At 36.3% G+C, this 24,074-nt stretch overlaps 4 protein-coding genes across 10 annotated transcripts; 2 read left to right on the top strand and 2 right to left on the bottom strand.

Moving 5' to 3' along the window:
- The first annotated feature begins 198 nt into the window (after positions 1-198).
- LOC105683776 (transmembrane protein 62-like) lies at positions 199-5,358 on the top strand. 4 transcript variants are annotated; one of them, XM_048649729.1, is made up of 13 exons: positions 199-835; positions 894-1,005; positions 1,098-1,235; positions 1,588-1,767; positions 1,871-2,003; positions 2,211-2,366; positions 2,636-2,783; positions 2,926-3,048; positions 3,180-3,261; positions 3,327-3,455; positions 3,540-3,714; positions 3,854-4,081; positions 4,167-5,358. In XM_048649729.1, exons 1-13 carry the CDS (start codon positions 623-625, stop codon positions 4,252-4,254), a joined length of 1,905 nt encoding a protein of 634 aa, XP_048505686.1. In that variant the 5' UTR covers positions 199-622; the 3' UTR covers positions 4,255-5,358. The 4 variants fall into 4 exon arrangements, with proteins under 4 accessions (XP_048505686.1, XP_012252081.2, XP_020707306.2 ...); XM_012396658.3 differs by having other exon boundaries at positions 1,441-1,767; XM_020851647.2 differs by lacking the exon at positions 2,211-2,366 and having other exon boundaries at positions 1,441-1,767.
- On the bottom strand, positions 4,257-6,897 carry LOC105683793 (NAD-dependent protein deacylase Sirt4-like). Of its 2 annotated transcripts, XM_048649769.1 has the most exons (4): positions 6,385-6,897; positions 6,222-6,285; positions 6,003-6,104; positions 4,257-5,918 (listed from the first exon to the last, which is right to left on the bottom strand). In XM_048649769.1, the coding sequence occupies exons 1-4, from the start codon at positions 6,744-6,746 to the stop codon at positions 5,601-5,603; spliced, it is 846 nt and encodes a 281-aa protein (XP_048505726.1). In that variant the 5' UTR covers positions 6,747-6,897; the 3' UTR covers positions 4,257-5,600. The 2 variants fall into 2 exon arrangements, with proteins under 2 accessions (XP_048505726.1, XP_012252116.2); XM_012396693.3 differs by having other exon boundaries at positions 6,003-6,285.
- A 125-nt stretch (positions 6,898-7,022) lies between these two features.
- Positions 7,023-23,867, top strand: LOC105685189 (RNA-binding protein 42). Its single transcript, XM_012399077.3, has 5 exons — positions 7,023-7,211; positions 7,404-7,627; positions 7,707-8,078; positions 8,268-8,462; positions 23,338-23,867. Exons 1-5 carry the CDS (start codon positions 7,171-7,173, stop codon positions 23,460-23,462), a joined length of 957 nt encoding a protein of 318 aa, XP_012254500.2. The 5' UTR covers positions 7,023-7,170; the 3' UTR covers positions 23,463-23,867.
- On the bottom strand, positions 8,164-18,042 carry LOC105685199. 3 transcript variants are annotated; one of them, XM_012399107.3, is made up of 5 exons: positions 13,656-13,814; positions 13,389-13,494; positions 10,618-10,891; positions 9,347-9,525; positions 8,164-9,216 (listed from the first exon to the last, which is right to left on the bottom strand). In XM_012399107.3, the coding sequence occupies exons 3-5, from the start codon at positions 10,836-10,838 to the stop codon at positions 9,035-9,037; spliced, it is 582 nt and encodes a 193-aa protein (XP_012254530.1). In that variant the 5' UTR covers positions 10,839-10,891; positions 13,389-13,494; positions 13,656-13,814; the 3' UTR covers positions 8,164-9,034. The 3 variants fall into 3 exon arrangements, with proteins under 3 accessions (XP_012254530.1, XP_012254512.1, XP_012254521.1); XM_012399089.2 differs by lacking the exons at positions 13,389-13,494; positions 13,656-13,814 and adding an exon at positions 17,650-18,042; XM_012399098.3 differs by lacking the exon at positions 13,389-13,494 and having other exon boundaries at positions 13,656-13,813.
- Positions 23,868-24,074: the final 207 nt, after the last annotated feature.

Genomic DNA, 24,074 nt, shown 5'->3' with positions numbered 1-24,074 from the left:
AACGCTGTTAAAACGCTTGCGCAAAAGTCACTTCCTATTATTAAACTCATACAAAGTACTTTTTAGTACTAACCCATATCGTTCGGTAGTCAGAAATTTCTGAATTAGATGGTGAAAATATTTAATCCATAATAAGCCTCGCTTTCCTTTCATTTCAAATTGTACAAGGAAAAAGTGAGTGTACGAATGTACGTAATGAATTCAGCAACGCGGTAGGTGGCACTTCACGAGGAAGTGTCAAAAAGTGACAACTAGCAGACGACACCAATGAACCAGCTATGCAATTAGGAAAAACTTTATTTACATTTGTGTCTTCTCCTATCGGAACGACTGCGAGGATCGTGATCTAATAGATCAGTAGTTACAATAAGTAGATGACGTTTGAATCTCGAAAATTTTCTCTAATTTATGATCCATTTAAAATATTCAATCTAACTGCATATTGTTATTTTGCTCGTGTGGTGCGTACATATCATTTTATCGTTCAGAGCTGGTCGGATATAATTCCGAAATTCTAAGTTACAATATTTGGCTTAGAATTATTTTATCGCTAGCATTGAAGGTGAAAATAAATCGAGGTTGCCGTCTTATGAGAACTTTGAGAATGAATTGAATTTTGGAAATGAAAATAGCAAAGTCTACTGTGATCTTTTTGATCTTTGTTTTAATGCTATCGGTATTTGTGGCTAATGTAGCCAATCTTATAAATGTCGACTCACATTCCGCGAACAATACTCCACTTTACAAAGGATTGGATGACACAGAACCGCAATGGCTTGCCCCCAAAAAATATCAAATCACAGGAACATCAGACAATATTCTATGGTTTCTACAGGTTTGTTTTCATTGACCTTTTCACTTGTAAGTAATATTTGATGTCAAATATTTCATAGGTGTCAGATATCCACATAAGTATTTTCCGAGATCTATCCAGGATTACAGAGCTGAGAGAATTTTGTGATATCACAGTTAGCGCCATCAGACCCTCGGTTGTTCTTGCATCTGGTAAATCTATTTGTATTTCAATATATCATATGTTATCCAAAACATCTATTACTGTCAGATTTATCATACAACCATGACTGAAATTTTTTCAGGTGACTTGACAGATGCAAAGGCAGAAAATAAAATGGGCTCAGGGCAGATTCAAAAAGAATGGGAGCATTATCAACAAGTTTTGCAAGACTCCAATGTCTTGCAAAAGACCATGTGGCTGGATGTAAGAGGAAATCATGGTAATAGCTATTCTTAAAATGCGATAAGTGTTGTATGATTTTTCTGCAGTCGTAGCCTAGTTTTCAATTAAGACTAGCTTTGGCTCTTCAATTAGCTTATTTAGCTTAGAATTGATTTTTTTTTATGAAAATAACATCACTGTAGGACACCACCGATGCTATTAGTATTTTGCCATTTTGTCAGATATTCATATCAATATTGCAGATAACTTCAATGTGCCTAGTTTAACTTCAAAAGAAAATTACTACATGAATTATTCAGTGCAAGGACAAAGACACCCTCGCTCGTACATGCATCAAATCACAGTTGGCTCCGAAAAATATACTTTTATTGCGGTTGATGCATGTCTAGAACCTGGACCCCGAAGGCCGTTTAACTTTGTCGGTGTTCTCACCAGTGCCGAAGCAGACAATATTGCAAAATATGTTCAGCAGGCAAGAGCACAAGGTGGAGACTATATAATATGGTTCGGACACTATCCAACTTCATGTATATTGGCACAATGTCCTGGAGGAGTGCGAAGTATTTTAGGTGAAGGACTTAGGGTGATAACCAAACGTGTTGACATTAAATATCCGTATTTTTCTATATTTACAAAACATGGTGAGTGATGGAAATATGTCGTAATCCTCAGGTAGATATAGGGAAGGAATGGCATATCTATGTGGACATTTTCACATGCTTGGTGGCGCTGTTCCCAACATGTACACTTTACAGCAGGCAGGATTCCTCGAATTGGAACTTGCAGACTGGAAGGATAATAGAATGTAAGCCAAACACAGAAGCTGAACTGTAGAACTAATCATCCAATTTAGGTTCTCCATAGAAGAATTTCAAAGTATATCAAATAAGAAATTTTGTTTGCACCCATAACACATCAGTACATTACATGCATGGAGAGCTGCATCTTCTGGTTTTATTTCAAATATCTTGCCTTTTAAGTAGTTGCCTCATTTACTTGTGCTTCTTGTTAGGTATCGCCTAGGAGCAATAGATCACGGCCAATTCTCATTCATTGACTTAAAACATCGAGAGTGGCCTGTGGCATTGATCACCAATCCGAAGCACGCACTGTACATGATGCCACAAAAAGAGAACTTACAATCTATTTCTGAATCTACGCACATCAGGTAACCACTGCTTCCAATGCGTTCACTTATAGTCATCCATTACGATATCCGATCGTGATCAAACAGAGAACCGGCTGGAATCTGCCTTATAAACTTCATATTTTGGTTCCAAACTATGCACAGAATCATAAGAACAGTTCACATACAATTTTGCTGGTCTAGCAAAATCTTCTGCTTCTTATCCCTATTTGTCATTGATATCATGGAAACGATACAACAAATATGAGAGTATTTTGGTGACCAGAGATGTAGAAAATAAATTATTACAGAGTCCTGGCATTCTCAATAGCGGAATTGAAATCTGTGGAAGTCCAGATCGATGAAGGAGGATGGTGGGAATGTCATCAAGTGAAAGGGCCACTTTATGTTGTTGAATGGAACCCCATACTTTATAAAAGTGGGCTTCATCTTATACAGGTTTACTCGCATGTTCAACTGCTTATGCACAAAATATTGTTTAAATTTTTGTCTGATATGAACTAAACCAAGATGTAATTGGATAATTATTTTAAATAAGTACTATTTGTATACAAATACTAAAATCTTTTTATCCCCTTAGGTTCGGGTGCTGGATAATGATGGAAGAGAAAGAATAACGACTCAACCATTCTCTTTGGATGGTACAAGATTGTCATTCCGAATCTTACCGAGAATGATCCTTATGTTCAACATCAGTCACATCGTAAGTATCAAAAAGGAGATGAAGCGCCATACTTAGATAGTTGTTGAGCTTCTTGCAGACAATATCACCTGTGATAATAAGTTTGAACAGAAGGTTACCACTGGTTAATGATGTGGCAATAACAATTACAGTTCCAAATTTTATTCGGGACCATGCTGCTTGGATTGGTGGTTCCGTTATGCGTACTTCGACTTTTTCACATGCTTTGCAGAAGTGAGTCATCATCATTTTCATAATAACGGAAACGATAGCCTAAACTCATTGAATGTGTTTTATAGACAACAAAATGCATCGGCCTAGAATTAGGATAAAAGTGTTCCACTGGTGGCTTAGAAAATTGTGGATCCTGTCTACAGTTGACCGATTGTTCTTCCCACTAGTTTTATACGTACTTTATTTGCCAGTGGGTAGGTAACCAAGTAGAAGTTGAAAATTTGACTCACACTCAAAGTTGAAAAGGACTTTTGAAACTATTGATCCACGTTTTGTAGGTCCATGGGCTATCGGAGAAATAATAGAAAATCGAACTGGGACAATATTTGCATGGGGTACATGGGTTGGAACATCTTACTTACCTGGATCTTTCACCTATGCCTATGGTTTCTTCCAATTATTCTCCTTTCATTTCCCCCTTACATTAATCCTTGCTCATCGAGTCGACCAGAGGTGATTGTATAAGAGTACTAATACTATTCATAATTCAACTGTGTACATACTAGGTGCTTGAAAACTAAAAAGTAGCATCATTTCAGAAAGAAAGACGCGTTGCATTTCTGGTGATACATCAATGTCTCATCCCTTATAGGCTACATCTCATGGAAAAACCATCGAGGAAACCCCCTACGGTACTTGCTTTATTAGGGAGGCATACACTCTTCACGGCACTGATAATTATGCAGACAAGTATGGTCTACTTTTTCTGGTTGGCATATGGAACTCTTGCCATGATTCTCGGCCCGATGCGTACTTGGAGTATAGTCTTGGCCATTGTTCTATGGTACCAGGCCAATAGGATGCCGGAAAGTTGTTTGAGGTATATTGGAATACTGATCATATTTTCAGCTAGTACTAAATTGACTACATTTTTAACCATTACTTTGGTTTTTTTCCATTAATAGGAGTGCTTCGATAGTATGGTCGTCTAGAAGTAGCGTAGTACAAAGCACCGAGAACGAAAATGTGGAGCATCTCAGTAGTGACAAATAAGGTTTGAGATCGGTCTACCAATTTATTCTTCGAGTTGATATGCAAGGGTTTAAACAATCAATAATTTTATCACATCACATCAATTGATGGCATCCATTGGTGCCCAGAGTCTATGTATACATGTGAGACACACCATTTCTTAAATATTACCTTGGATTGTTGAATCAAATTAATATGTTCTTCGACTTTTCTTAACTGATGTACTTAAATCAGAAAAATTTTCAAGTAATGATTGTTGTAAACTTCATAATTTCGTAAATTGGGTTAAAGATAAAGTTATACCGATTTGCACAATCTGTTACTATAACCAATGTTACTTAATTACATGAAGTAGATGTAGATGTACTACATATTTATGAATAATTCCGGTAGATGAAAGTGATTAAGTCCCAAAAATTCAATAATCAGAATTTTTCTGAAATGAAGCCAATGGACAAGGGTTGTACCAGATAAATTCAGTATGTGTGAACTTGAATGCATGAATTGACTAATTCGTATAAAAGTAACCATTATCAGTGTTACTTTTGTTACGTATATTTTACAAGCTGATACATCTATCGTCTTGTGGTTGGATTGTTACATTCTGTTTTTCATCTGTGAAATATCTGAGCTACATCAATGAGATAATCCTGTTGGCAAATCATAAATACGTGCAGAACAGTTAGATATGTCAGTCCTATTACTACATCGTTGATATGTCATAAATCTGCCAAAATGCATGTGCCTCATCTATCATTCAAGCGATGATAAGTTATGATTACATAGCTACTATAAAGCTGCAAAGGAATACGTACGTACTTCATGATAAACTGATCATCACCAATATGCTAAAGAAGTAACACTTAAATGTGAATATAAATCTTATTTCATCAAACCAGACGATAACAAAAGTTGATATCAGAATTATACAGCTCACATGTAACGTAGCTTATTCTGTATCAAAGTGTAATACGATTTGATGAATCGATAAAAGTATCGATGCTTCTTTTGGGAGAGGCACTGAGTAATGAACGATAATTGCGGAATAGTAAATATTTTCTAATGAAATTTAGATTGATTGATGTTAGGAGTAAATAGAGTCGAATACAATCCTTGAAACAGCTAGCTGGAATTTTGTATCCTTTTCCCAAGCGTAAAAAAATCATTCATCACGGCAATAATAAACAGCAACAAGTATTTAGCTTGAGGTAGTAATCACAGTATTATTCTACACAGAGTTTGGTTCGTTAACAAAAATTTACATATTATATCCTGAGTTAACAACTGGGTTGATATTTTTCGAACAGCTAATGCAATCGGCCCGTGTATAAATGAACTTATACTAAATTGCTATATTAAAATTACCATCATAAACAGCGAATCTTGGAAAGTATTTCTCCGCATCTTGCTACTATTTTAAGTTGAGCATACTGATCTCCCCTTGTTTGTCCAATATTCACTATTGATATGGGTTTTTTAGCCTCAACTGCCTGATGGATGATTCTAAGCCCAGAAAACACTGTAAGTGACGAGCCCAGTACTAACAAGGAATCTGCAGCTTCTACTTCCTGCTTTATTTTTTCCACCCTTTCACGTGGCACATTATCGCCAAAAAATACAATGTCAGGCTTTAATACTCCACCACATTTTTTGCACGAAGGCACTACGAAATTATCAATCTGTTCCTACAGAGAATAATTAGAGTATTTTCATAACACAGTAAATCACAGTAAGGAATAGATTTGCTCACAAATTTAGTTGGCAAATACCTGTGATAATTCGACATCGCCATCTGGCCTCATCATCTGAGTTTCGGCATTCATGTTCTTGTTGTTTTGTTGGAGTATCTTCTGCATGTCAAATCTAGAAATCTTGTGTTCGCAGTTCAAACATACGACTGTAAAGGCTGTTCCATGAATTTCGATTACGTTTTTACTACCTGCTTTGAAATGTAAGTTATCTACATTTTGAGTAACTACGCAGCTTACTTTTCCAATATCTTCCAGATCCTTGAGCACTTTATGAGTTATGTTCGGGGTAAATGAAGAAAACCTGATTAAAATTAATTCCAATTACATTGCAAATTCTTTTAGGGATTACTTAAAATAATATTGAGTTCTGGGAGGAGTATTCATAACAAGAAATACGAACCGTGGCCATCCCACATAATTTCTAGCCCAGTATCTTGTCCTCCTGCCTTCGTTTTCACAGAATTCTTTGTAAAGTACAGGTCTTTGATCACTCCTTGCATATAAACCTACACCTTCAGATCTATAGTCTGGTATTCCACTCTCAGTGGATATTCCAGCACCCGTCAAAACGCATATTTTACCGGAATCATTTATAAAATTCTCTAATAAAATTAATTCCTTATTCCCTACGGGTTGACATTTGGGGACAAATGCCAGCGTCGAACAGCTGATCCGATCTGTCAAACCGAACAAATTTAAACCACAGCCTAAGCTGTGCTGTAAATTATTAATCTGAAATACTTTTTCCCATCTATGATACATAGTTGATCTCTTCAATTACTCTACTCGACGAAAACACGCACCACGTACTCTTGCCATCCACCGTCCTATTTTCGAATTGTCGCAAAATTACATAATCTTGACACATCGTGATAAACATTGAACTTAGGAGCTGAGTCGAAAGCCCGGTGAGGACATCTAACTAACTCATCTTAACCGTTGAGTACTTGCTCTCACGACCATACGATCATAGACTCATGTAGATAGTTAGCAATTAGGAACTGAATACTCAAGTTGAGTTGACTCTCTCAAAAACTCTACGTTGGCAGCTTGTTTAATACGTTTCGATTGTGTATCGGTTGTGCATTGTATTTCAGCAACAAAAGGAGAATCCGAATATTCGAAGCATTTCAACGTTCATGTGAACTCTACTTTTCTTCCTAGACTTACACAAATATTTATCACAATGGACGATAAGCTAAGACAGATGGAGGATGAAATGAACAGGTAACAAATAATTAAGAAGAGTGCAATCGTAACCTCTTTTTACAGTGCAACCTCGTATTGCTCTGCGATACGTCAACTAGCTGTCGTATCCATGCCATGAAATTTTAAGAGTACTGGTCATATGTTCATTTTTTGTAACATACAATTTAAACAGCGGTATTTTGGTTTTCTAAAACTTTCAATTGCATTTAGGTTTGAGGCTGAAATTGGAGGACAACTAGTCACACCAATAGTGAGGCCTGTTATCGGAGTGAATACATACAGCCAAGTAGCTAGGCAGTTGGAACAGCATGAAATACCTGCACCAGTGGTCGCGGCTGCTGCAGCGACGTTGGCATTTCCTCCCATGCTTGGATTTCCACCTCCGCCACCACCGCCGCCACCCATTCTCATACCTCCACAAGTTGCTCGACAATGTAAGATACAAGCTTTAGATACCTGTGATACTTTTCAGTTTTTTATAATAATTCAGTCATTTGAATTTCAATTTTGCAGCAATTTCCATGTCGACATATTCTTCGCCTGCTCAAATAAGCAATCCATTCCTACCGAATATGGGAGATCCTAGCTTAAGTGCGACACCAAAGCCTTATGAACCCACAACAGCACCAATAATTCATCCAGAGATTATAGAGCAAATAATTAATACCAAAATCCCTGATGATGATGGAAAAAAGAAACCCAAAGCTAAGGGTGTCAGTACAGCAGCAGAGCTAGCCATCAGTCAAGGAAAGGCTAGTTCAATCATGGCTAATGCAAGCGCAGAAGAAACTCATCCCAAAGGAAAAGGAAAAAAGAACAAAAAAATCATCAGAATGGCTGGAGGACAAACTTGGGAGGATACATCACTGTTGGAATGGGATGAAGGTATTTGACTTGAAAGTATGAATGTGAATATGAATATGTAAAAGTGCGGTTAGGTGGATAAATTCAATCTACATTGGAAAATACGTCGAATTTCTGTTGGCTGACAAACTTTACTCACATATTTCTATAATACAATATATTGAGCATTGTTAACCAGATTATTTAATTGAGATTATACATTTATTCCAGATGACTTCAGAATATTTTGCGGTGATCTGGGTAACGACGTCACCGATGAAATGCTCGTGAGGGTCTTCAGTAAATACCCAAGCTTTCAGAAAGCAAAAGTTGTGAGAGATAAGCGGACGAATAAAACCAAAGGATTTGGTTTCGTTTCGTTCAAAGATCCGCAAGATTTTATTAGAGCTATGAAGGAAATGAACGGTAAGTCATTTGCAAATTTACTAGTTACTCGATGATAACAACGGCATCATGCGATCGCTGCATTTTCTTTTAAATAATATACCATAATGAATAAATAATATCTGTGATTAAGTATCGTTACATAAATAATAACGATATATATATATATTATATAAATAATGGTGACGATATTTTGTTTCACATGAAAACTAAGCATCTCATCATCATGTTCAGTAACAAAAATGAGGATAATTGAAAGTTCTTACATAATTACTAGTACGAGCATTAATTGCAAGTTTCATATTACTCTACAATACAGTTATCAGAGTTGTACTTATAATGATAAGTAAATGCCGCTTTGGTTGAATAGATGTTGATAGAATTTAAAACAAAAATCTTGATTTTGCAAAAATAATGTCAGTGAATATAGTTATGCTTTACAATGATTAATTATTCTAAAGTCTTTACGATTTGATGTGCTTATTATCAAAAGATACCTTCATTTGGTAAACTTAATATTGAATTACATTAACTTTTTTTTTCTTAATACCGCCGTCTTTTTATTATATTACGTCTTGCTGAAGTTCAGGTATCTATTTTCCATGAGGTCCCCAACCATAAGATACAAAGAGTTGAGGTATTATTGAGTATTGTCTTCTCGGTTGTCCAGAAGCACCATTCCGCAGAGCCACGCGATTGTTGGAGTTTCTTGGTAGCGATGGCAGGGCAGGACTCTCCAACGGAAGTGCTCTTGCCGGCTCGATTTCGTTAGCCCCTGAAAATTTTTTTTTCTGATTGGAACTCGACAATATGATCGAACGTGGTCAGAGAACGAATAATTATTTGTGTAGGACCCACGATTTTATCGGGTTAGTGGTTCAATATAAAATTCTGTTTATGGTCACCTGTATTACTGTTGGACCGCTGACTGTGAGGATGCATGTATAATACAGAAAAAGGCATTCCGCCAGCTCCCCATCCGCGAGACATGAATACATCTTTTTTCGAAATTCGAGTTGTCGATGGCAAACCAACTGCCGCCGTTCGCGCGCGATTTGAATCCTGGCTGTGGGGGCTTTGTACTCTGAAAGTGCAACATTGAATAATAAGTGCATTGGATTTTGGTGCAATCAGACTAGAGCCGTTACATTATTAAGATCCAATCGGAAATATTATTTACTCGTAAAATTTTAAAACCTGCTTGATACGCAAAAAGACTAATAACTCATCCGTCGATTATGTCGCGATATAGGAATGATTATTTTTTTTTTTCGCGTTGATTAGATCTCGTGAGCTATTAATAAAAGCCTTTAATAAGTTGTTGATAAATATACGGAGTAATCACGGGTATTTTCACGTGCTAGTACAAGAATGGATCTACTATAGGACCTGCTGTGGAAGCGAAAGATCCATCGAGTAGATCAGCTTACATCGCCTCCCGCATAATCTTTAATCTTTCCTGAATAAGAGTTCGAAGAATCAAGAATTCTTAATATAGACGTGTGTGTATATTGAGCAACGATTAGCTGCTTTTCAATATCTTGACTTCTTATCTGTTGTCTCGATGGCGCTAGCGTTTATGAATTTTTTCGTCACTTCGACGCCCCAAGATTTTCTTTCTTGATAAGAAGGAAGAACTTGAATTAACGCATGATAAGAAGTGCTTATCATGCGTTAATTATTTAGTTAGATCGAACCGCATTCCCCGACAACTTGACACTTGTGGTTCAAGGGTGAAGGCGAAAAATTCCATGTATTGCATTGAATACGATTCAATATCAAGGATCTGAGTCGATTCTGCATAGTCAATCACGCCCTGACTCTTATTCACGTATAGAATTCTCAAATGAATTTAATGCCACATAGAAATTTGGTGTAATAACTTATACTGTCGCAAGCTTGTAAGTCGTTTTGATGTTACGTATACAATCGTCAATATTGTTTTAAACTAGGCAGCGCCAATGTTAATTACTTTCTTTCAAAGTCAAAATTCACAAGACGTTAGAATTAAAGTAAAATGAATTAGGTATTTGAACGGAGTGAAAGTTCGGTAGCAATACTATACAGCTGAACAGTTGTCGTGAACTAATTATGAAAAAGATATTTTTGACGAGAAGTGCGAAGAAATTATAAAGTTCATCGATTCGAGGTATCCAAACATAACTTAAGAATTTACCTCAAGGGATCTTCATAGTAGTCCGGTTTCGCAAGTGATTGCTGTTTACGTGACCATTCCCAGCAACGTCCCCCTGGAGAACAATCTACCATATTTTCATCCCAGAACCCGTCGTTCGTCCTTGGTAAAAGAGGCGCGCATTGGACCACAAACGTATTCAAACTCAGAACTATAGCTAACTGATAAACGACAACTAGTCCAGATTCTGCGGATGGGAACATTTTTCCTTTATCGATTTTTGTAGCTTTTCACCTAAGTGGTTGCCGTTGTGTTCCTGAAAATAAAAATGAATGTCCTTCCATTAAATCCTTTTTATCTTCGATGCGCTTCATCATTTCGCTAAACATTTTATCAATGAGAGCAATAAAAAAAATTTAATCATGTGTCACCCGCAGCAGGCGAGAAGTGGATATCCCTGATATTAAAAACAAACACCGATGTATCCTCAAAAACCATACATTTCACCCACAGCTTAATACAAATTTTTGAATGCTATTAGGAAAAAAATCGTCAATTCGTGGCTTTGAAAAACTATTGAAATTACAAAGGGTGCAGACTACACAACATAATATGATCGTAGACAGGAAATGTACTTTTGATTGTTTATACAATGTCTGGCAGCGGTTGAGCTACTCGCATAGTAGCCTCGTGTGTTTGCATCTAAATAAGACGTTGATCGATCGATGACCATCCACTTCACGTAACCGTAAGATGTTGTGAACGAATCGGCTCGTCTGGCTTTATTTTTGAACATTTGGTTACGCTGGAAAAAATTATATCCTGACACGTGTTCAGGAATATCTTATTCCAAAAGTTTTACTTTTATCCGCACCCGATGCTTGTAAAACGACTATCAGAGAAATTCGAAGTTTGGAATTTATGAGAGCACGTGGCACGCGGTTTCATTCGGATTTCTTCGAGAAGCGCTTACGTTATTTTTAGAAACACAACTTCGGTGCACTGCAAGTGTACTTATGAGTTATAGATAATGAAGCTGTTGAACTTGGATGCATTCGTTCAAACTTGACGGACTTTTCATCCCCTCTTTAATCTTCGGTTCAAAAATTTGTAAAAAACGGTAATAAATAACTAAGCAAATAAATGAACAACAGGGGAATAAAGCGTCTCACAGTAGATCACGGTCGATTTCAAGCTTCTATTATAGCACGCGTTGTACTAGTGACCAGATTTCTCGCAAAAAATTTCATTAAACGAGGGTTTGGTCTACAGATCTTTTATGATATTATTGCATACTATAGTTCTAGTATAGTTGTACTAAAAGCTGATAGCGAGGCGCCATTGATAAGCTGATGATAGCGTGAAGAGTTCGCGCGGACGAGTGTGTTATGATATAGCTAACGGCAATTCTTTGCTCGGGGCCGATTTCTTTTGGTTGTGGAGTTTAGGAGAAACAGAAATAGAAAAATATAGAAAAAAACACATCAGTCAAGATTTGCAATTCGGGATTGCGAAAGTTCTTTTCGGCGTTCGATTTTTCGGGTAAAATATAGTCATCGTGACACAGGGTTGGAAAATAGCTTTTTCTTTCACTGAATTTTGCGTCGTGCATAACTATGGGAAAATTAATATTGAATTTTATTTTTTTGAGATCGACGATCCCTAGTGCCCTATACGGATTTCTGGGACACATGATCCTCCGTCTGCATGAGAAGTGCATAGAAAGACGGATTCAAAATAGCTTGACCCTGACAAAGTTGAACTTATTGTAGGTCAGAGTGACTAGATAGATTAGATTTTCTATGAATTTGAATCCAAATGATAATGAAAGATCGGCAAAGTTCAGAATGTTATTACTTCCGTTATATATATACCATCTAGTTTATAAGCAATATACATCGTACCGGCAGATTTCGGCCTGTCGTTCCGCTAATTATTTATCACATCTCAATTCCCGTAACTGCGCGCGATAATTAAAAACCTCACGTGAGTTAAAGTGATGATCGAGAGAAAATCTCGACAAAGTACACACACCTGATAGTATACCTATATCTGTTGTAACTTTTGCGGTGTTTTTCCATCGAATTTATATCGATCGTATTTACGCTTGTACATTTTTATCAACGGTATAGGTATACCGTAACGAGCTGAACCGGAGCTGAACGTTATTTTGTAAACAGTCTTTAATTGATTAAGAATTGCTGACGATGCTCTTCAGCCTTTGCATGCGTGCATTCGAGAATGAAAAAAAATTAATGACGAAATACATGATTTTTTAAACAAAATATACGCGAATATGTGACGAATTTCCAATGTTTCTGTGGATACTATGAAATACAATCGAATCCCTGTTCTTTTACCGCAAATATTTTAACCCACCGTTAGATTGATACTAAAATATCTTTTATACACATACTCGATTTCACTATAATCAGGGAATAACGTAGCCGCATTCGTCACGAGTGCCGATTTGTATATTGACCGATTGGTATTCGTATTTGTGTGTTTGCATTGGTATATTTGACAGTCTCAATAAATTGCAAAATACGTATACGCATACGTACCTACATTTATTTTACAGACTCTCTTTTTCGTGGGTTTTACCTACAAGCCGTCTAAAAATTTTCCGCAAAAGCATTTCAATCTCACTCATAATTCACCCTCTGATATTGCCTCCCCAATTCAAATGATAAAAATCGCGTATCGCCTGCGTAAACACATTCTCAAGCTAAAAAATAAAAATTTAAAAAAGGAAAAAAAAAATTCTCAAGTGTTCTCTGAAGTTAATCCCATTTCCTAGTCAGAAAAATTACCTTATTTGATTCAAAGGTACACCTGTATTTCGGGAGCGAAGGGGGGGCGGGGGGCTTGGGCATCGCGAATTTTTTCCTCATGACTGCGTTTTCTATTCAACGATAACTGCAGCATAAAATTAAATTACGCCATATATTTATTGGGCTGTAAAAAGATCAATAGCAAAAAAAATTAAAATAAAGAATACTTTTGCCTTTTTTTTTCTTATGCATTCAGCGTGATTCACGCTCTGAAATAATTTGATCGTTGAATTTATACGAACTTACCAAATAACATTTGCGTCGATATTTAACTCAATGATATTTATAAAGTCCGCGTCACTTCGGATGTTGCAACGATAATTAGGCTGAATTCAGGCTGACTGATTTTAAATAATAGAGATTTTTCAAGATTTTCTAGAAATTCGTTAAACAAAGATCGTCTGTAAGTTACTGTACGTGTATAAAGAAATGCGTACGCCTGCCACGAAGGCAAGCGACAACTAATCTTTCACGTTCAGAAAGCTCGAGCTTTATAGGTATGAAAATGTTTCATACAATTACGTAAGTAATTAAGCATGTGTTTATACATCAAGTCGATGTAAAGGAGCTTTTTACATACTTTGGTAGAACAATGTGCATTTATAATCCACTTTCTAAGAATTATCCTAGTTTAATTACTAGGATTGTTCGAGCGAGAAAACAAAGTTCATATTTCTTTCGTTTCACACTCATCGTCTATTTATTCGATATTTGAATTTTTTCTGTCTTCATGACATTATCGAAACTATTATTTGTCTTCGCAACCGTCTGCAGGGGTCTAGTGAATTGGTATCTTTTTGCCTTTCCTTTATTCAATCCGATTCTGGTTTTATTGGTTTTTGTCGTTTGACCACCGGTGGATAATTAATTTTCGCATCATTCAAAAAACATCAAATTAAGTTTTCGAAACATCCCACGATGTACACACCGCCTACCATCCGCTGTAGAAGATCCAGCCTATACGTATACCTTTTTACGCATTGAAATCCTACAAAATTTCGTATAAATTCATTTCAGATAATTTATCAAACGTCGCTCAAATTTCGTTTCGCGTCGAAGCTGTCAACCAATTTCACGACATGACGTGTCAAATTATTCCGATTCAGTTTCGTTTATCTGGCAATTAAAATACCGCGTGAAATACAGATTATATTGTCTGCGGGTAATTAGGAGTTTTGAAAATGCACCGGTAATTACGGCTCCGTTTCGAGCCAGCTAAATCTGATTTACTTCCGGTGAATTGATTTATCGGTCGTACGAACCGGTGCAGTACGTATGCTGCTCGATCAAAAATTTAGCGGTCATCCGCTCGTTTTTCGTATCGGGGAATTTCTGCAATGCGTTCGACTATTTTTGTGACATTCCTGATATATTTTTAGTACCGTAGTGATTTTGATTGTGATCAAGTGGGACGAAGAACTAAGGCGTTGGGAGGGAGGGAAGAGTGATAATTTTATAACGTGGTCATCGAAAGAATGCCGCTGCACGTTATTTTTTTGGCCCACCTTTGACAAAATCCAAAGCGTGGGAGAAACGGAAAGCTGGGACGATTATAATATCGTAAAGTTATTCTTACTCTTTTTACTTTCCTTTTTTTTCTATCTTGTTCTTCGCGCCATAACTTCAAACCCCTTGATAGCGAACGTTAATTTTGATACTACATCCTCGAAATTCACGAGTCGATATTGATGCAATTACACAATTGATCGGAGTTGTCATCGCGAAACGTATCGAGTAATCACCTCAAAGGACGCAACAGCGACGACCTGGTTCGGAAATTTGAGTATACCAATCGGCGCGGTGCATACTAATTTTTATCCGTAAATTGTCCCCTCAAAACATCGGTTACAAATAATTCTTCCAAATCGACGATGATTCGGGAGCAAATATCCAAACGAATGTTGTCGATAGATATCGGAATAAGTGGGTGTAATAAAATATTACGTATAATACGATGATAATATGCGGTATCGGAGCCAACTATAGTAGTAGGATGAAAATGGAGTCGCGTGCCTATATCTATTTATATAAAAAGTTGACTAGTATTTCTATTAAAAGTTCCTACAAATCTATTACTAGGCTCGGTATGTGACGTGTTAAATATGTAAAACATCGTCATATAATTGACGCAATATCTGCAGCGGATTCACACGAATATTTTACAGGCTCTTTCTTGATGAGAGTTATTAATATTTCCATGAAAAATTTATCGCCAAAATTAACGGGGCTTCGAAATTTTTTCACCCAACGGTCAGCCCGTTAATCTTCGGTGTACAAGTGATTCGATTATTATTAGCAACGAAATATATGAAATAAAAAAAAAAACACAAATTTACACACTCGATTTCCGCGTTTCGATATCATTTTTTCCCCGGTATACTATACTCATATGAGCTGCTTTCAGTTTTGCGTTATATGTGGTATATAATCTTCAATAACCACGTGATATAGCACTTAACGCAATCATTCATTGGTTAGTGCTCTGCAACACCCTTTATTGGCAATTATTGGAAAATTGTTAACGATTTTTTCCATTATCCTTTCACGCCTAATCGTCGATACCGAAGAATCGTAATTGATCATTCTTTATCAAAACCCAAGGGCTCGATCGTTCCGGTGTTTGGGAATTATCTAGTCCATCGCAACTCTTAATTCATATAATACGGGCATAGTTTTTCCAACGAGAAAGCAAAATGAAGAAAAAAGGAGGAAGAGAAAAAAACCACTTTTCCGTTTCCACCCCCACAAAATCTCGTCGACCTTCGAGTTGTTTGTTTGTTGAATATTTTCAAATATATTCAAACAGTAGTCTAAAGTTAGCCGATAAATTTTTGCACGCCTACTGTGATACCGAAGCGTATACTGTAATTATACCTAAGATCGATCGGCCGTTGCGATCGAATCGGTTGAAAGTTATAAAAGAAATGCCCGAGAAGAATCAAAAGGGGTGGGTTGATTCGAATCTCTCAACAATTATCGCAGACGACATCGATGGATCCGAATATGATTTCGCCGAAAATTTCTAACTTTGATCATCGAGATGCGACGCGCAGCTCGTAAAGTGTTCAAATTTGTAATCAAGTGTTTGCGTCGTCGTTTGAGAAACGATCCTCTCCCAAATATTTGTATCGTTTTATTTGTCTTGCTCTCGGTGTGGGTACTCTTTGTCCCGCAGTTGGCTCGTTCTACGTACAATGTACACACGTATCTTATCCTTCCCCAAACTATTTCTGCTCTTCTCGTAAAACGTCTTCGCGCAAGGGTAAAGCAACCGCGATATCCATCCCCTCGTTAGCTCAATTTTGTCCCAACATCGTTCCTTTGAACCGACGAACTCGACACTGCACACCGTACTTGTGATTTCCAGAGGATTTTGGTCCGGACATTTTCGAGTCGAACTTTATTCCTATTGCTGTTATTCGACGGGATAGCGATCCATCGAGAGCGATAATACCGCGTGCATTTTTTCTCTAATCGTGTTCTGCTTCTGTATTTCTTTTACTTTTCCTTTACTTTTACACGTATGTGTTCCCGATACGCGTAGGAGACGTTAATTCGATGTCGGGATCGGTATCCTTCGTCCCCTTATCTTTTTTCCCCCTCATTTTTGACGCGAGGATTAATAGACCAATTGGTATTCATGGTACGAAAGGCGTACGTTGCGCTCTTACGTTATAGGAAAAAATATGTGCCATATTCGTGAAAATAATCTTTGATGCACGTCGTGCCAGATTTTGACGGATAATTCGTTTTCGAAATATATACGTTGTAATGTAAATAAGATAATACGACTGCGTGAACTCCACATGTATCTCACAGCGAGATAGGAATTTGATTATTCCGAAGGAATCCCCGAGACGTGAACATCGATGAACGACCGATGTTCGTGGGAAATCACAAGTGATAACGTAAAAATGAAGCCGGTCCGTTGGATTCGATATTAAAAAAAATATACACATATTATCTGAAAAATTGAATAGTTACATTGAATGATTTTCGTTCGGTTTGGGTTTTTTTTTTATCGTTTGTCCAAAAATTTTGGGAGGTTTGGTGAAAATTTCTACGAGCGTTGCGATAAGTTTTTGGAAGAAAAAATGATCAAGGCTTGTCTGAATTTTGTGTACCTGAAATATGAAGACCAAGTTTTTTTTATTTTCTTTTTAATTTTCCCCAAAATTTTCAACCCCCATATGTATAGAAAAGATGCGCGTAAGTAACTCGACTCAGAAGTTTAACTTACCTGTTGCATTCGCAGTCGGAATTTCTTTCGTTTCGTTACCGCGGATGTCTTTTGGTCTTTTTTCTATTTCGTCTTTATCTCGTCTTTTTTTCTGTTCTCTTTTCTAATGGCGCTGGTTAATTTTTCGGTTGTATTTTTGCAAATAGAAAGAAAAAAAATGGAAACAAAATGAAAATTCTCACTGTTCTTCACTTTTTGTATAAATCGGCAAACGGTCGAGCTGCAGATTTGCAGCGTTCGTTTATGTGTGTATTTATGCACGTATGTATAAGTGTGAATAGATGTACGGATAGATTAGTGACTATTTGCAGTAGTGCAAAAGTACACCTCGGTTTTCGTTTACTGCCAGTAGGGTGACTAGCGTCGGAGTGCGTCGCTACGAACGGCGTCTCGCTACTAATTCAACAACCCCTACCCGATCCGGATCTCCCACCCTTATCAAAACAGGCCAATCGGATTTTCGAACATTTGCCAACCAATCGAAAATTTTTTTCAAACGGGTGAATCAGATGATACCCACATGCAAGTTGCAGCATAAAATCATTCGAATTCTTCCATTCCGTAGGTGGAACGAAAAATAGAAAGAATTTTTTCAACCGTAAGGAGCATCGGCTGCATATATTACTGCGACGACCAAAGGAATGCCTGCATCACGGGACGTCCTTTATTATCGATCCCATAATTCATATTTGTATCTCTCGGCAAAACGAAACTCGATTGTTCCGAAACGAGACATGAATTCAAGCTAGTTGGAATCGAAAGAAATTCGAAAATCTTTATACTTTCTAGTAGATTTATTTCTCTCGATTCAGTTTTTTTTCTCATCCTTGTTCCTCCCCCTAACCGGGGTTAGTAAGAGGGGAACTGTGAAAGGGAAAAAATGTCAAATTTGATTTTCGCAGTTGGGTTTAGTGGTGATGAAAATCATTAGAATCAATTCATGTAAACGTTATATATGAACGTGGGTTTCTACACTTACCTTTTGAATATCAAAAATAGTGAGTATATATCGTGTATATATTTTAAGTTTGGATTGTTGGATATTTAGAACTTTACTCAGAATAGAAAACAAAAATGTGCAAGCGATAGAATGCATGTATAAAAGTTATTTTGGTTTTCAGTAAATATTTCACCACTTACTCAGGAATTTCAGATATCTACTATGCGCCCTTGTGTATATTTAATGAAATTATCGGTAGGCGACGATTGCGATGTCTCCCCTCCCCTCCCCTCCCCCCAACGTAAAAAACCCTCAAATTCTGGAAGCATGTAGTACATACAAGTTTGTTGTATAGTTCTTTTTACATCCCAGCTTTATTACAATATTTCCGAAAAATTATTCAAACCAAGTACAATGGTCCACCTATACTTTTATATCCCACGATCGGTAGCCTAATTTTAAAATCTGTTGTTTATGATACTGATAATAATCATGTTAATACGACTGAATCTTGAAGGAAATTTGTTTACTCAAATTTATAACGAAATTAAGCTTGAAATATCAGGGCAATTTAACTTAGTAATTTTCTTAACTAGACCCAAAAATCAATCGACTGCAAATAAAGAGATAAAGTTACGAGGAAAATCATCCCTGATGAATTTTTGATGATAAAAAATTGAAAAAAAAATCTATCTAATAAAAATACATACGTTTAGTGTGTGATTTCGATAGGCACGTGGCTGGGATATGTACATACGTGTACATACATTTGTGACGGTAAAATTGGAATATGATTGATAAAATTCTTCTGCAAAATATCGAGCTTCGAAATTCTTGCTGAAGAACTTCGAATATGTATCACGAAACACTATTGAATTGTAATACGTATTATATTTATAAACATGGTATATGGAAACCGCGGGGACGAGTAGAAGCAACAAGTAGTTCTTGCCACTGTAGCCGGTATACCTATGCACGCATATTACAGGGGTGGTTCAAGCACATATTTCCAGAGTGCCGATATATTCAATATAATATTACGAGGCTCTCGTTTTTTTCGTTTTTTTTTCAATTTCATATTCGAAGAAGTTCGTGTCGAACGGTGCAGATGATATGAAAATGTTTTATTTTTTAGTTTTTTTTTTTTTTTACTATTAATATTTCTCTTTGTTCGAAATGTTTTCGGAAATTATTTCAAAATCACGCTACGTATATGAAAATTATCTTAGTGAGTTCTAATTTGAAGTAAAAATTTATGAGAAGAATTTTTACGAACGACAATGTATAACCAATGAAAATTTGGTTTACACGATTAACATTTTTTTGGTTTTTCTATTCTCTTCGACAATCGTTTCGACGTTTTATAATGATTGATAATTATATCTATGGTCTCATAATACGCGGACGTCACATAAAAAACTTGGGGAAAAAAAAAAACAGCTGTGCTTTCAGCTTCAGTTGGCCTCCACCCGAAGCTCGTTGACATCAAAAACGTCATGCTTTTTTACCTTTCGTTTCTGTAACGTCAGAACATTCAAAGCTTTTACGTGAATTAAAGCGCGTGAAAAACTTACCTGTCATACGCAGGATTAATAAGCCTTGTTCTTTGTTTCGAGTTGTTTTTTTTTCTTCTATTTTTCATACAACGATCATATTCTTCCCGATGGCCTCCCTCCTCCTCACTTTGTCTGTAACGTATGGGATGTGAAAGAGAATCAAAAATAAAAAATTTCACATCGCTTAAATTTTTCACGACAGCTCTCGCTGCACATTTGACGGCAAAGAGAAATCCCTCGAGTAACAATAACGTCCGGTCTATTGGTCAAAATGACAGCCTGAAAAGTCAAAGATCGGAAGTTCAAATCTTCACTTGAAAAATTGCAAAAATTAGTTATGATGTTAATTTGTCAGTAGGACATGTGGAAATGATGTGACACTGAACGGATATCTAAATGGCGTTTGAGGTACCGAAATTTTCGGTGTAACCTTGCGTCGTCGTGATTAAAGTTACACTGCTGATCCTATATTTATGTCCTTCGAACGAATTAAATTAATTAAAAAAAAGAGAGATTAAGTTTAAGTCTTGATAAAAATGATTTCCCAATTCTGTTTTTTTTTTGCCAACTTCCTAAAGAAATAAAACAAAGATTGCACCTTTGAATATCGTTTAAAAAAAAATAAAATACTTACAGTGCAATCGTTACGATCCAAGACGCCAATGACCTGCGCTGCAGGGGTGCAAACAACCCTAGCGGAAATTTACCGGTATTTAGTCATCTTATTTCCATGACGTCACTTCCCATATACCTATACGTATACATACCCCATCCATTACTGTGGTCGCATTCAGTTTCTCAAGTGTGGAGAATACCGAGGAATTGCAGACATCCCAGTAGTTGGTATTGGTGCAGTCATAAGATCCTGCCAAATTGGGCTAAATTAATGTTTATTCCGTTGGAAGAAAGCTACTTCATATTACACGCGAATTATGTACCTACATCAATCTATGTGTCGTAAATGCAATGGTGATGAAAAATTTTCAGAATTTTGAACGCACGTAGATATACCTATATCGGTGTGCTACGTTCCAAACGAACAAATTCGAGGGTGCAGAAGAAAAAAAAAGATTACACGTATAACGATGTCCCCTGAAGACTCGTGAGTTTGGAATTGAAATCTTGTCGGATAATTTGGCGGGAAAGTTCGCCTTGCGTGACGTTTGTACGTAATTAAATTTCAGCCAGCAGCTTTTGATTTTATTTTTATTCGATTAAATTTTTGGTATTTTATTTTTCTATTATTTTTTCTCTCCATCACCTTTGGTATTCTAATAAAACAACCAACGCCGATTAATTTTTTAATTGACTTTTGATGTCCAGTATAATGCACAACGGCTTATTAATTTCATAATCGGGTGATGTGCAACGCACATAAACATATGAAATGTTCGATGTTCTTGGTTTACGTGAAATAATAATTTTTAATTTCATTTGTTAACTTTATATGGTAATACGGTTGAGTAATGATTACGTGATTTAGATAGGTCTTAATCATCACAAAACTTCCAGATTCCATTTGGTTCATGTACGGCAGATGTGCGTACACACGTACGAATTTTGTATTTATAGGTTCTGTACGTAATGTATTTTGATATACATGCGTGTATTAAACGTTGGCACGAGTTCAAGGGTACGCACGCGGTTTACAACCCACATTACTTCCCTTACCAGAAACTACTTTTACTCCTCCCACGTTACTTATAAATGACGTTAATTTATCAGTGATCTAAATTTTGAATCGCCATTTTATATAGTCACAGTATATACCTAATATAGTCTGATTGTCATTACCATAAGCGTTGTTAACAAAATAATTAATTGAACTTTGATTGATCCCCCTCGTCCCTCGTGATTTTGAATCAATCTTGTGGAATATCTTGATATGATTGCGATTATTGTTGTTTTTGGTTTTCTGAATATTTCATCGGCGCATGTTTTTCACATAGTATAATAATACCCATACCTAGAGGGCAAGTCCTTGCAGATTTTCCGAGAAATATTTTGACGTTAAATAGGAAACGAGATACGAACGCCCTTCAACAATATGAATATAATGACTATTTATAGTTAACTCGGTGACATATGTATATGTTTTCTTTCCTAAAATTGGATTAAACATAGGTATAAAAATAATTTGTACACAGGTTCCCTATGTACGCGATTTGGCAAAAACTTGTTATGCTTATTACTCTTCTTTCAACCACACATCGGTATAATATGTAATTCATATACTTATCTCCTTTTCACTGCGAATAGGAAGTCGTTGTAAGGAAATGTATGGAAAATCTTGTACACGTGCGCGGGATAAAAATGAGTTGGAAAATTAGTCGCGATTATACTTATGAGCTATGGGAAAAGTAACGTAATCAGGAGTTAGTTTATATGCGGAGATATAAGATATATGCGTCACATAATCAGAGACATGAGAATAATAAAATGAATGAAATATTTTTAAATAATTAGATCGACCAAACTGCGAATTAGACGATTTTCATTTACTGTTCGTTTTACAATAGTTGTTTTCATTGATGACAACCACCAAATACCAATAATACGTACATATAAGCGGATTAGGAACGATGCACCCATGTTTGATCTTATCGTCTGGAGTCCGTGTACATACAACTAGTAATATCCCTTCAAACGTTGATCGTATTTTATGCTCCAGCTAAAGCCATGTTCGATACACCTAAATCAGAATATCTCACGATAATAGATCATAGTGTAATTAACGAGGTTATTAACTATCAGGAGGAATCAGATATTATTGAAGTACTATAAACCTGTAACTACAAATCCGAGCTGCAGTTTGTGGTATTAATCTTCTTCGTTTGATTAACTTAAAACCTATATGCGAATTAGGGATATAATTAGTTGATCTACAATAGGTAGTCGTTATGCCTGCACACGCGATTGAATCTGTTGAACGTGTGGAAAATATTACCTGTATAAACGTCCCGTTAAACAGTTTGATATATTAATCGATATGAGCCAGATTGCGTCACGTCAAAAGCTCGGTTGGTTGTCATATTATACAGAGAGAAACGTCGAATATTCAAACCTTAGCATTGATAGAAGATTCAACCGTGCGAATTTGTCGTCAGTTTGATATTATATTGAAAAATGTAACGAGATCTTAAATGTTAACAAAATAATTGACATCTTTTTTTTTCTCGCAATATATTACAGGGCGGTATGTTGGATCTCGACCTATTAAGTTGAGGAAAAGCTCTTGGAAACAAAGAAATTTGGACAGCGTCCGCAAGAAGGAGAAGGAAAAACAAGCACTCATTGGCCTACTGACTGGCCGGTGATCGTACACTTAAATTTCATTGGAATTCGAGAGCGTTTTTTGTTAAGGACTTTTTTCTTCTTCTTTTTCGTCTTCGAATAGCTCGAGATGTTCTGGAAGAGAAATGGAAAATTATCATTTTGTACATAATTTCGATATTACGATGTATTTGTAATTAGGCTAATCACAAGCGAATGAATTATAGTGTACGTTTGTAAAAGTATGTAAGAACTGCTGTTAACTATACATGAGATCAGTCAAAGCTATTAAAAAGCTTGTTATATTTGCATATTATTTTATGTCAACGCCGATAAAATAGGTTCATGTTACGGTGTTCTAAAATTAATTGAAACAATGCAAATATGCAGATCGTATAGTGAAACCATCAGAGTAATGAGAATTGAAATAAAGTGAAATCCTTACACAACTCACAAGAATCATGTTTATTTATTATCGTACATTTATACCGCTAAGATATAGCTCCGATATACTTACAGTTGTCCCAACTATGCGAATTATTATTTGAGGATTGATGGGATAACATGTATAAAGTCCATAGAACGTCAACATTTAGATTATTAAATGCTCTCTGTACCCATTGAGACAGCGTGAGCCTTTATAAGAGTAAAATGAT

The sequence above is a fragment of the Athalia rosae genome, chromosome 2 (assembly GCF_917208135.1).
Source record: "Athalia rosae chromosome 2, iyAthRosa1.1, whole genome shotgun sequence".
In the NCBI taxonomy this organism is placed as follows: domain Eukaryota; kingdom Metazoa; phylum Arthropoda; class Insecta; order Hymenoptera; family Athaliidae; genus Athalia; species Athalia rosae.
The sequence above is the reverse complement of the archived record's forward strand: the minus strand, read 5'-3'. Positions and strand labels throughout refer to the sequence as shown.

Excerpts from the sequence above, each read along its gene's own strand:
- LOC105683776 (XM_012396658.3), top strand. The coding sequence starts at position 623 with ATGAAAATAGCAAAGTCTACTGTGATCTTTTTGATCTTTGTTTTAATG. Across the intron at positions 836-893 it reads ATATTCTATGGTTTCTACAG|GTGTCAGATATCCACATAAG; the intron begins GTTTGTTTTCAT and ends AATATTTCATAG. Across the intron at positions 2,004-2,210 it reads GACTGGAAGGATAATAGAAT|GTATCGCCTAGGAGCAATAG; the intron begins GTAAGCCAAACA and ends GCTTCTTGTTAG.
- LOC105683793 (XM_012396693.3), bottom strand. The coding sequence starts at position 6,746 with ATGTATCATAGATGGGAAAAAGTATTTCAGATTAATAATTTACAGCAC. Across the intron at positions 6,286-6,384 it reads AATTATGTGGGATGGCCACG|GTTTTCTTCATTTACCCCGA; the intron begins GTTCGTATTTCT and ends AATTTTAATCAG. Across the intron at positions 5,919-6,002 it reads GCGATGTCGAATTATCACAG|GAACAGATTGATAATTTCGT; the intron begins GTATTTGCCAAC and ends TATTCTCTGTAG.
- LOC105685189 (XM_012399077.3), top strand. The coding sequence starts at position 7,171 with ATGGACGATAAGCTAAGACAGATGGAGGATGAAATGAACAG. Across the intron at positions 8,079-8,267 it reads ACTGTTGGAATGGGATGAAG|ATGACTTCAGAATATTTTGC; the intron begins GTATTTGACTTG and ends CATTTATTCCAG. Across the intron at positions 8,463-23,337 it reads AGCTATGAAGGAAATGAACG|GGCGGTATGTTGGATCTCGA; the intron begins GTAAGTCATTTG and ends AATATATTACAG.
- LOC105685199 (XM_012399089.2), bottom strand. The coding sequence starts at position 10,838 with ATGTTCCCATCCGCAGAATCTGGACTAGTTGTCGTTTATCAGTTAGCT. Across the intron at positions 9,526-10,617 it reads TACTATGAAGATCCCTTGAG|AGTACAAAGCCCCCACAGCC; the intron begins GTAAATTCTTAA and ends TTGCACTTTCAG. Across the intron at positions 9,217-9,346 it reads GCGGTCCAACAGTAATACAG|GGGCTAACGAAATCGAGCCG; the intron begins GTGACCATAAAC and ends AAAAATTTTCAG.